The sequence below is a fragment of the Felis catus genome, chromosome B1 (assembly GCF_018350175.1).
Source record: "Felis catus isolate Fca126 chromosome B1, F.catus_Fca126_mat1.0, whole genome shotgun sequence".
In the NCBI taxonomy this organism is placed as follows: Eukaryota; Metazoa; Chordata; class Mammalia; order Carnivora; family Felidae; genus Felis; species Felis catus.
Window position 1 is genome coordinate 79,387,508 of NC_058371.1, and position 12,026 is coordinate 79,399,533.

At 40.7% G+C, this 12,026-nt stretch overlaps 1 protein-coding gene across 4 annotated transcripts in view; it reads right to left on the bottom strand.

Annotated features, from left to right (window-relative positions):
- ARHGAP10 (Rho GTPase activating protein 10) overlaps window positions 1-12,026 on the bottom strand; it is a 323,575-nt gene that overhangs the window by 239,734 nt on the left and 71,815 nt on the right. For 3 of the 4 annotated variants that reach the window (XM_045055782.1, XM_006930835.4, XM_003984958.5), the window contains exons 2-3: window positions 2,330-2,425; window positions 2,195-2,256 (exon numbers count right to left, since the gene is read on the bottom strand). In XM_045055782.1, coding sequence (XP_044911717.1) covers window positions 2,195-2,256; window positions 2,330-2,425 — 158 coding nt within the window. Of the gene's footprint in view, window positions 1-2,194; window positions 2,257-2,329; window positions 2,426-5,431; window positions 5,523-12,026 lie in introns of those variants that run through there. The other variant, XM_045055781.1, reaches the window with a different exon arrangement.

A 12,026-nucleotide genomic window follows, 5' to 3' on the forward strand; every position in this document is an offset into this window, starting at 1 on the left:
ACATTCCAGTTTTTTGACCTAGTCAATGCATCTCAAAGAACACAAAACAGAAATAGGACATCAAGCCAGGAAGTAGTCACACAGTATTTTGGTGGTGATAAAATCCAGCACGGGTCCACCTAACACTCTTCTCCTAAATGTCAGGATGCCTCACATAGTTCTCAGCTGTACAGGCCTCCCCTCACCACCCTACATATAGGAGTAACCTGCCCCACTCTCTGACTCTTTGGCTACTAACTTTCCTTCACTTTGATTTTTTTTTGTTTTGGTTTTTTTTTTTTTTTTAGGTTTATAAATTTATTTTGAGAGAGAGCGAGAACGCACAAGTTGAGGAGGGGCAGAGAGAGAGGGACAGAGAGAGAGAATCCCAAGCGGGCCCTAAGATGACAACAGAGAGCCTGAAGCAGGGCTCAAACTCACAACCCACAAGATCATGACCTGAGCTGAAGTTGGATGCTTAACTGAGCCGCCAGAGGCCCCTCTTTATTTGATTTTGTAGGACTTACGCTACCTGACCTATAGTACATGTTTATTTATCACCTTCCCTTCCTAGAATGCAACTTCCATGAGGAAGCTTGCTTGGTTTTCCTTTGTGTGCTCAGATTCTAAACAGTAATTGAAACACTCAGATATCAAATGTATATTTGCTGAAAGCTCAGGATCCCAGGAGAAATACAACTAAATACCAAAGAGGGCTAGGAACAAAAAAGTTGATACTATTAAATACATAAACTGAGTACACACACTTCCATCACTACCCACACACCCACATGTAGTACAAAGGTGATAGCATTATTTTTACCCACTATCACATTTAGACTTTCTTAAATGGCTGAAAAATTAGTGACTCGGGAATCACACAAATAATGGCTGAAGATGTCAGTCTGTGCCAGAAAAACCTAACAGGACCACAGTACCTTCACATGCCCTCTACAGTATTCACAATATAAACAAATCATCTCGAGATATAGGGTACAATGCAAATTATATTGGGGTTTTTAGAAACCATATGTCACTGTCACTTTTAAATCAAAATCAGTGTCCTCCCACTACTTCTTCGCCTACTGCAACTACACTAGACAGAAACCCCACCACCGCCACCACCAAAGAGATTAATTACAGTAACATCTAGGAAGCTGACCAAAATGGTGGGTGATTCAGAGTGCCTGGTTCTGGCTCTACCTCTCAGCTACCATTTGATCTTGGGCAAGGTACTATGGCTCAGTTTCAAGTGTAAAATAGGGAACAATAAAAGAGTCTCTATCATAGGTTGATCATAGGGTTGATAACCCTGTACCAGACACACACTAAAGGCTATCTTAGTTATCATGTTCAATATTATTATTATAAGCACTTCTGAACCCACTGGTACACTTATACTTTAACATAATTCTAGGTAGGACTCATTCTCAAGGATACAAAAAAAGCCAGTTTGTCATTTTTTTTAACGCCTGTAAAATCTGGTGAGAATAGATAATATGTAATAATCTGGGGCAATTCTCCTATAAATCTTTATTGAATGAATGAATCACAGACATTAGGAAAGCAGCTTTTAAGAAAAGTGAGAAATTATTACTCAATACCCTCAAAATCCATTGCTGAGCATTTTGTTAAATAAAATCATCCACTCAATGCACTCAGCATATAGCATCAAGCATGTGGAGAGCACCCAATGGAAAGTACTTATTATTCTTACTGTTGTGATCATGAACCTCAAGGCAAAGAGGGATTCTAAGGACTTCCTGGCCCAAATTCTCTCCCTCCACACAGCCTAAAAATCTATAAAAATATGATTCAGACTCTAACATTGCTCTGCTGTCCCTCTGCCTCTACATAAGCTTTTCTGCCTTGATCTTCTAGGTACATCAATGTTCTGCCTGAGACTCAATTTAAATGAAAGTGCTCCACTGCCAACAAAAATCTAGAAAGCACTGCTATAGTCCAACCCACTACTTTATGGATAAAGAAACCGGGCCTTGGTCTAGAGGTCCAGCAACTTGTCTAAGATCTCACCACAGTCAGCACCACTGTGGAACTAGAAATCCAGGCTCCTGAAACCTCATCCAGGGCTCTCCACTGCTAAGTGTTACTTCATCCGCAGATAAATGCATCAAAACTTCTACCAGAACCAGCTTCTAGACCCAGATTTTCTCTGCTTGAAGTTCAATTTACTAATTCACATCCCGCAACTCACCATAATTTCTCTCTGTTCTTCCAGATTCTTCAAAAAATTAGAAAATTCACGTAAGGAAGCATCTATAAAGAGAAAGTTACGATTATTTGGTAGCCAAAGCAAAGGAGAATAAACCAAAACCTCACTGTTACATACCTATGCAGCGTTCATCATCTGTCTCTGCATCACCGATGAACTCAAATTTAAAGTCTCGGAGTGAATGTGCAAACTTCCGCTGGGCTGCTGAAAGACCTAGGAAGAAAGATTTAATGATTACCTGGGGCCTTGTTTTCAGTCCAGGCTTAGAAGAAATGTATTCATCCTAAGGTCACTAGAGCTGTAGGGCTCTTCACCCAACCCAAGAGGAGGCACAACCCAACTCCTTTGCCAAGGGGCCCATCACCCTCAACCTGGCATGCTCTGGGATGTTTCTATCTTCCCTTCTACACTCTGGCACGGAACAGGTGCTGGAGACATGTTTACTCCCTCCCCCACCCTCTTCTTCCTCAGAGATATAACTGCTTCACATTGTTCCCCAAAGCTCTTTCTCTTTATCTGCTCACTCAGGTCAGAACTTGCCCGATTCACAAGTTCAGGCTATGATTAGGAATACATACACCTGATGGTATCTCCCAGCGCTGGAGGAGAACTGGCTGAATGCCACGGTTTCAAATATAAAAATATCAAAGCTCAAAGTCAGCCGGCCAGATGCCCTTAACTGACTGGCAAACTCCAGCCAGAGAAGCACAGAAGTATCAAAGAGTTTTCATAGAAAACAGCATCAGGAGGTAGCTGAAGGCCAAGCTTAAGTGATGGAAAGAATTCATTCTGCAAAGACCTACACATTCTTATCTTTTTTTATTGGAGATTAATAGAAAATAGTAGAAAACTACACTGCAGTATCATTTACGATAGCCAAGATACGGAAGCAACCTAAATGCCCATTGGTAGAAGAACAGATCAAGAAAATGTGGTATTTATACACAATGAAATATTACCCAGCCATAAAAAAGGAAGGAAATCTTGCCGTTTGTGACAACATGGAGAAATCTAGAGGGCATTATGTAACATGAAATAAGTCAGACAGAGGAAGACAAATACCATATGATTTCATTTACATGTGGAATCTAAAAAACAAACCAAACAAAAAGCAAAACAGAAACAGACTCACAGAGAATAAAGTGATGATAGCCCAAGGGAAGGGGGTTGGGAGAAGGATGAAATAGATGAAGGGAATTAAGAAGTACAATCTTCCAATGATGAAATAAGTAAGACACAGGAGTGTAAAGTACAGCACAGGCAATGTAGTCAATAACATTGTAGTAATTTTGTATGGTGACAGCTAGTAACTAGGTGTATTGTAGTGACCATTTCATAATGTATACAAATACCGAATCACTATGTTGAAACTAATCCAGTTATTCCCCAATTAAAAAAATTAAATAAAGGGAAGTATACACAAAGATAGAAAAAATAAGAAAATGATGGAAAATTCTACTTCTAAAATAGGGTAACATTTATTTTATGGGCCATAGCACATGCTGTGTATATCTCATTCAATACTCTTATATAAAATAATCTTCATTTTACAGTGGGGTGCTAAAGCTCAGAGATGTTAAACAATTTACACAGTTGCACAGCTACTACAACAGCAAAGGCTCGATTCTATTCCAGAGCTATTTGCACAAAGCCATGCCCTGGCCTGGATACAATCCTGCCACCGGTCTAAAGCACCTTTTAAGAAGCTGTTCCCTGACTCCCACACCGTGAATATCGACAGACTGTGTTAAAGTTTCATGTCAAGCAGATTAAGAAGTTGAAAAAAATAAAACACAATCTATAACTGCTGGCCAGAGTACTCACACAAAAGATAAATGTAGACAAGAAAGAGAAGCCAAGAATGTCAAAACTGAGGACTGTTTTTAATGAGATAGTAGAAGCAATTTTCTCTTTTAGTCACTGACTAAACAAGAAATAAAAGCAAAAGATTCTTATTTTTACATTATAAAATGCTACCTGATTTTTTTTTCTTTTACCAACTCTTTACCTCAAATCATGAAGTACAAAACTCCCCAATACCCTCCTGGACAAGCTGCTTTCTCTCACTTCCCAAACTTTCTGACAATGCTCCCCAGCTCTTTCAGCTACTGTCATGGTTTGGTTTTGCTTAATTTTCTTAACAGACTATATTTTTTAGATAAATTTTAGATTCCCAGCAAAACTGGGCAGAAGGTACAGAGACACCCTGCCCCCACACGTGCATAGCCTCCCTCATTAACATCTCGCTATCGCGGCTTTTCAAATGTCATTCTTCCTCTATCTAATTCATGTTTAGTTCGCTTTTCTCAAATCCTTTTTCTCTTTAAAATAAAAAACACACTGAAAGACCGAAATGTAAAAGGTAAAAACCACAACACCTTTAGAGGATGATACAAGATTATAACTTCTTACCCTTAGCATATGGAACAAAAGCATACACCGTAATGTAAAACGTGATGGACTGCAAGCATGGTGACAATTCTCCACCTGTCCCTGTAGGCACCTCTCTTTTCAATGTGGACTCTGCAGCTCCTCCAGCAATAGGTAGAGTCTCTCTTCCCACACCTTGAATGTAGGCTGGCCTTAGAGCCAGCAGGATGTGGTGAAAGTAACACTGTGCCAATTGAGAACCTCCATCTCACGAAATTTTGTATACCTCTACTCGACTCTCTTAGAACCCTCTGGCTTCTGTGTGAACAAGCCCAAGCTAGCCTGCTAGTTGGTGAAAGACTAGTGGCCCAGTGTCCCCACCCCCACCCCCGCCCTCCCCCAACTTACTGCCCCATGGGTCAGGCAGCCAACCTGCAGAAGCAAAGCTTTCCTGCGTTTTATGAAGGAGGTAATCCAGATGAACTTGAGTCCAGACTAAAATAAATAAATGGCTGCTGTTTAACCCACTACGTTTGGGGAGGATTTGTTACAAGGCAACAGATAATTAATACAGAAAGGTTAGTAAAATTTGACTGTGTTAAACTTGAAAAATGCTTAAGACATTAAAAAAGTGAAGATAAGCACACACCCAGGAGATGTAAGTAACAGCTATAAATCAATGAAGGCAGAAATTCTAATTAAAAAAAAAAAACTGAACAAAACACTTCAACAGGCCCTTCACAAAAGGAACTGAAGGAAATCTAAATGGCCTATAACCACATGAAAAGGGTGCTCAGACTCATTAGTGGTAATGAAAATGAAAAGCTCAACATACCTCAATACACTTACCAGACGGGCAAAAATTAGTCTGGTAAGTCCAGGTGTTGGTGTAATTCTGTGTTTGGAGCAACACAAATCCTCGCATACTGTTAGCTAAGAGTAAAAATTGGTACACTTACTCTTTAAGTACTTTGGCATTTTCTAGTAAACTTGATGATACCCTACAACCCCAAAATTGTCCTTCTAGGTAAATTCCAAGAAAAACTCTTACACATGTGCACCTGTAGACATATACTAGAAAACCCATAACAGAATGATCATAATAATAGCAAAACCTGGAAAAAACAAGTACCAAGTAACAACAGAACTGAAAATTATATTACATTCATACACCATAGAGTAAAAATAACTATCAATTCACAAGTCAACACACATGAATCTCACAACTTGGACAGAAAGAAGCAAGTCACACAGAAAAAATGCACACAGTATGATTCTCTCATAGAAAGTTCAAAATAAGCTACACTAAACTATATTCTGGGTTGCATATATAGGTCACAAAATTATAGAAAAGCAAGGGAATCATTACCTCAAAAGTCACACAATGTTTACCACTGGAGGCAAAGGAGACCAATGCAAAGGGACGAAGGGATTGAAGGGATTTTAGCTCATAATCTAGGGGTGAGTCTACAGATACTTGCTTTAACATTCTTATTTAAAATGTACGTTTGTTTCATTTTTGCCATAATTTCACAATTAAAAATAAAATCTTTAAAACCATAAAAGAGTAAAACCTAGCAATTTAGTCCATTCCAAAGTAACTTTTTTCCATCGTCATCCAGGCAAACATATAATTATTCTCCAAGGCTTAACCACACTGGCGTGCTCTGGGTCACACATGCCAAACTCACTTCCAGTCTGACACCCTTAAAATTGCTACTCGCTCACCTAAAACACTCTTCCCCTACCCCCATCCTCACCAGGCTGGTTCTCAACCCTGATGGCTCAGTCCATCTGTCTCTGATGGAGCCATCCTCCCTACCATCCTCTCCAAAACAAGGTCACCCGTGGTGCTTAATCCCTCTCTATTCTAATGCTGCTTTATTCTCCTCGTAGCACTTACTATCTGAAACTATCTTATATAGTCAGAACTCACTCAGGATTATCTATTTTCCCACTGTACAATATCACATCGTGTCCCTGAGGCAGTAACTGACAGTCTTGTGCGTCACTCTATCCCTGAAACAGGGACCACAATAGGATTTTTCTTTTGTATCTCATGCGCCTACTTCCAGATGTTAATAGTGTGTGGGTTTATTACCATTTTTAATAACTTTATTATTCCATTTTACTAACATTTGCTTTGTCAGTTCTCAACAGGGGCGTGTACATTGGTTCCATTTATGTGTATATATACATATACATATATGTGTTTATATGTGTATATTTACTTATACATTAAACCCATTTTATATAGATTATTTACATAATATGTACAAACACTGGCCTAAGTTATATTTTTCCCCTCTGGAGCTGTTTCCTGTGGTATTTGATCCAAATCACTAGGTCAAAATATACTTTGAAGACCATGTTTCATATGGTCATGGCAGGAGGCTCTCTAGAAAGTAAAAAACTTAATCTATCAATTTTTTTAATATTTCATAATGCCTAATTTCATTTTATCTTAAAATGTTTATAACAGCAGATTAAATTTGGGTTCATTTGCACAGCCAATATAATATTTCTCCCTGGGTAAAAAGCATGCTTTTCTCTCATTAAGTGCTAAGTATTGTAGTTACGTTAAAACTTTATTTTAAATACATACATACATATTTTTAATGTTTGTTTATTTTTTTGATAAAGCAAGCAAGCAGGGGAGGGGCAGGGAGACAAGGAGACAGAGGATATGAAGCAGGCTCTTCGCTGACAGCAGCGACCACAATGTGGGGCTCAAACTCACAAACCACAAGATCATGCCCTAAGCTGAAGTCACACATTCAGCCGACTAAGCCACCCAGGTGCCCCAATACTTTATTTTAGAATAAATCATTTTTCTTTCTGTTGACTTTTTTCTGGTGTTATTAGAATTCATGAGGCAAAATTTTTATTGTTTAAAAATTGGACCACACCAAACTCCATTCCATTTAAGAATCACAAATGTATCATGTTTATTTAGTGTATTCTAAATGTATTTATTCTCCCATATAGTTTATACCTCCATAGACATCTTCTGCCTTTTCAAACATAATATGAAATCATGAGATAGTTCACTATATTTAGTACAGTCCCTTAAAGAAGCACAAAGATGTTTTATGCAAAGGATAATGTTTTCTCTTTTCAGTATCACTGCACATAAATCTCAACCAGTCTTTAGTTTTCAAGTTACAAAAGCTAGCAACATTCCTCTATTGGGGGAAGACGGTGAGGGGCCCACTGGATGGGAATGCCTTTACTGAGTGCCTACTCTTTGTTAACTGACTTACAAATATTACTTCATTTACTCCTTATCATCAGCCTGGAGAGTAGGTGTTGGTGTCACTTTAAGTTTACTTTATTTTTGACAGAGAGAGAGAGAGAGAGAGAGAGACAGAGAGAGAGAGAGAGAGTAAAGCACGTGCAAAAGTGCAAGTGGGGAAGGGGCAGAGAGCGAGGAAGACAGAGAATCCCAAGTAGGTTCCAAGATGCCAGTGCAGAGCCTGATGCAGGGCTCGAACCCATGAATCTTGAGATCATGACCCAAGCTGAAACCAAGAGTTGGACGCTTAACCAACTGAGCCATCCAGGTGCCCCTGGTGTCACATTATTTTACAAATGGGTTAAGTAGATTCAGAGACAGGTTAGCGACTTGATCAAGGTCACAGACCTCTTTAGACTGCTAGTAATAAGTCCTGGAGGCAAAGGATCCCTTCCCTAGTCTCTCAAGCTTCTACCAATGTCCCTTCCATTACATCATTCCGACTTTCAGAAGACAGAACATTATTCTCTTGTCCAGATCTCACCCAATTATCTGAACAGCTCTAATGCAGATTCTAACTAAATGGAAAACTCACAATCACGTGGCTCCATGCCCCCATTCTTTCCTGTCTAATTCCTCACTACTGTGAATGAAATAGCTTCAAGGTGTGAAAGAAAATAAAGCACAACTAATGTAAAAGAATTCATGTGATTTGCACTCTTTCAAATGAACCTGGGCTCAGAGTCGCCCAGACTAGAATTTTTAGGTCTTCAATCCACAGACAAATAGGAAGAAGCAGAGGCATATCACTCTTCCCAGGGCTAAGAGCAGTGTGAGAGATGAGGAGTTACATTTGAGATCTCATGAATTTGAGATGTAGCACATGTAGGGATCCAATCACAGTTTAAATCCAGGTTTGGAGAGCCTCCAGACACTGGCCCAAATTGCCAAAGCTCACCCTTGCTGATGATACAGATGAGAAAACTATCTTTTGCAGAATGCCCACCTATTAACCAGTTTTCAGTTATGACTGTGAACTCTGAGTCACATACAGGCACTTCGAAGGAGGTGAATGGGAAAACTCTCTGTTCGACTGCTCTACCTGACCCAGCCTGGCTCTGGTAATAAGGTCATAACCACTATCTCCAGCAACTCCCCACACTGTCAACCAAAGCACGAATGGGGACGCCTAAGGAAATGTGGCATGTTCTCTAATTCTGGGCTTGAGAAGAAAAATGAAACAGCAAACAAATGTGCCTTTCTTACTCATTAAATTTGAAATATAAGACTCTGCACAAGCCATATCGGATGCTAAAGCCTTTTTTCAAATAGGCAAACTGCACTTAGATGTTCACATTCCTTTGCATGTAGAGACCCAAGTAACTAGTTTATCAAATATGCAAAAGCTCTGCCAAGAGAAGCTCTGCCACCCATTCTGCACATCAAAACACGTACCAAAATTCTTCAGTGTTTTATTTAGAGAGGAACAGGGTACAGACTCTAAGAACTTCATATCTTTCATGCCAGATTCATGCCAAGGAAATAATGCCGATGTTAACCCAACTCAACTTGGAAATGAAACAAAATTCCTCTAGATCTGTAAACTGGCTTCATATTTTCCTTCTGTTTTCCAGATTTACAAAACTGGCAGCAGCACTACTTACTAAAAAAGCATTATGGCCTCTCTATAGGAGTCAAATAAGAAGGTAAACGACTCTCTTTGTAGATTTTTTAAAATAATGCAAACATCTCACAAGTCCAAAATGCAGCCCTGAAGGCCAAATCACAGGCTGTTCCAGCAACAGCTCAAGGGCCAGCCCTGGTCTCTGGAACTGTTACATTAAGACATTCCTGGCCCTAACTCCAATTCCAGCCCAACTGGAGTGTCTATGTAGTAAGGTCTTCTTAATCGTAGGAAAAGCACCATCTAAAGTCACTAGAATATTCTAGACCTAAATTGACAAATTTATGGAGTCGAGGAAAATAAGGTGAGTCCACAATGATGCACGTGCCTCAGGAAAAAAATGCACAAACTTGGAGTGTAAGACCCAAGACCCAACATGGCACATTAACAGACAGCCAGATTCTGTTAGCCAAAATAATTACAAAGAGAGTAGTTTCAAAGGAAGGGATGTGAACACTGCAAAGAATCCCACAGGCAGGTCCACACTGGAGACCACCACCCCAATCTTCGCTACACCTTCGTCCAAGCTTCAACTGCACTGCACACATTCAGCAGTGCAAAGGGTCTACTCGGGCTAGGTTCTGTGTACAGAGAGAGTACCTGTCACTGAGCAGAGATTGCTAGCGATCACCCAGCCTACCAGTTTTCAAACTGTCTTGGGCCACAGAATTGGTTGTTCAAAGAAAATCTTATAGTGAGAACGGAACAATTACTTGACACTTAAATGTATGAGTTTTCTGCTGCTGGTGTAACTAATCACTATAAATGTAGTGGCTTACACCACCACAAATTTATTATCTTATAAATAATGAAGATTTTTGGAACCTTTGGCCTGGACGTCAGAAGGCCAAAATGGGTCTCACGGGGATGCATTTCTTCTGGAGGCTCGAGGGGAAAACTGTTCCCTCGCCTTCTCGAGGCTCTAGGGGTGCCCAAATTCCTTGGCTCACAGCCACCATCCCCCAGTCACATCATTCTGACCTCCTTCTGTCACACAGCTTCTTGGACTCTTAAAGACCACCATCCTAGCCCAGGATAATCTCACCACCACAAGGCCTTTCATCTCATCGGCAAAGTCCCTTTTGCCATGTAAAATAACATACTCACAAGTTCCAGGAATAGGAAGAGACCTCTTTGGAGGGCCATTAATCTGCCTACCATACCTTATAATGTCAGGTACTCTCCTGACCACTTTACATTTATTGATTCCTTTAAGTTGTCCTTCATCCCATCTGCCTTCATCTCATTCCTATACTTCCAGGAATCCAAGTGGCCAGAATTCCAGTGTTCCTTTCTCAGCGTCCCCGTTCTTCATTCTACACATCCACATTCTACTCATTTACCCAAACATTTGCCAGGCACAGTGTTCTAGACACAGAGCATACTGCAACAAATAAATCACACCAACTGGAGTGAGAGTGGGTGACAGGCCAAAGTGAGAGGGGGGAAGTAGAAGGGGACTAGAGAAGACAAATAATAAAACATAAATTACATAGGACATTGGTAAGCAGGTAAGAGCCATGGAGAAAACTGAAGAAAGGTTAGGAAAATGGGAACATCTGGGGAGAGCTTGAACAGATCTGAGCAGATGGCACAGAAAAGATGGTATCGAAGCAAAGACTTGAATGATGCAAGAAGCAAGCCACATGGATAACTGCAGAGAAGACTTTCCAGACAGAGGGCACAGTCATGAACAGACCTGGTGTAGGACAGCAAAAGGCTAGTACTGCTGATGCTGACTGAGGTGGGGCAGCGGGGGGGGGGGGGGGGGGACAGACAGAGCAAAAGGCAAGAAGGTCAAAGACCATGGGGAGCAGTTCAGAAAGGACCTGAGCATCTATTACAAGCAAGAGGGGGAGCTTCTGGAGGGGTCTGAGGAGGGACATGATCGAATATTTAACAGCATCACTCTGGATGCTGTGTCAAGAACACATGGAAGATGGACAAGAGGGGAAAAGGGAAAACAAGTTAGGAGGCTACTGCCCGATCCAAACAAGAGATGATGGTACTTCTTTAAAGAATTTCTGGAAACTGTGCCAACAACTAATAAGGTTTCAGGGTCTCAACCTAATGAGTTGAGGGGCCCACGTCCAAAAACATCCCCAAGGATAGCAATCACCTTCAAAACTTCTTGGCTTCAAAGTGAAGAAAGTCTGCTTTGTAAGTGCTTAACATCAGTAGAGCATTTTCTTTTTTTTTTTTTTTTTTTAATTTTTTTTTTCAACGTTTATTCATTTTTGGGACAGAGAGAGACAGAGCATGAACGGGGGAGGGGCAGAGAGAGAGGGAGACACAGAATCGGAAACAGGCTCCAGGCTCTAAGCCATCAACCCAGAGCCTGACGCGGGGCCCGAACTCACGGACCGCGAGATCGTGACCTGGCTGAAGTTGGACACTTAACCGACTGCGCCACCCAGGCGCCCCAGTAGAGCATTTTCATTGCCCCGTGTTAGGAGTTCAATTGTGGCCCACCCCCGCCCCGTTTACATAGTACAGTCCTAACCCTCCGGATCTCAGAATGCGAT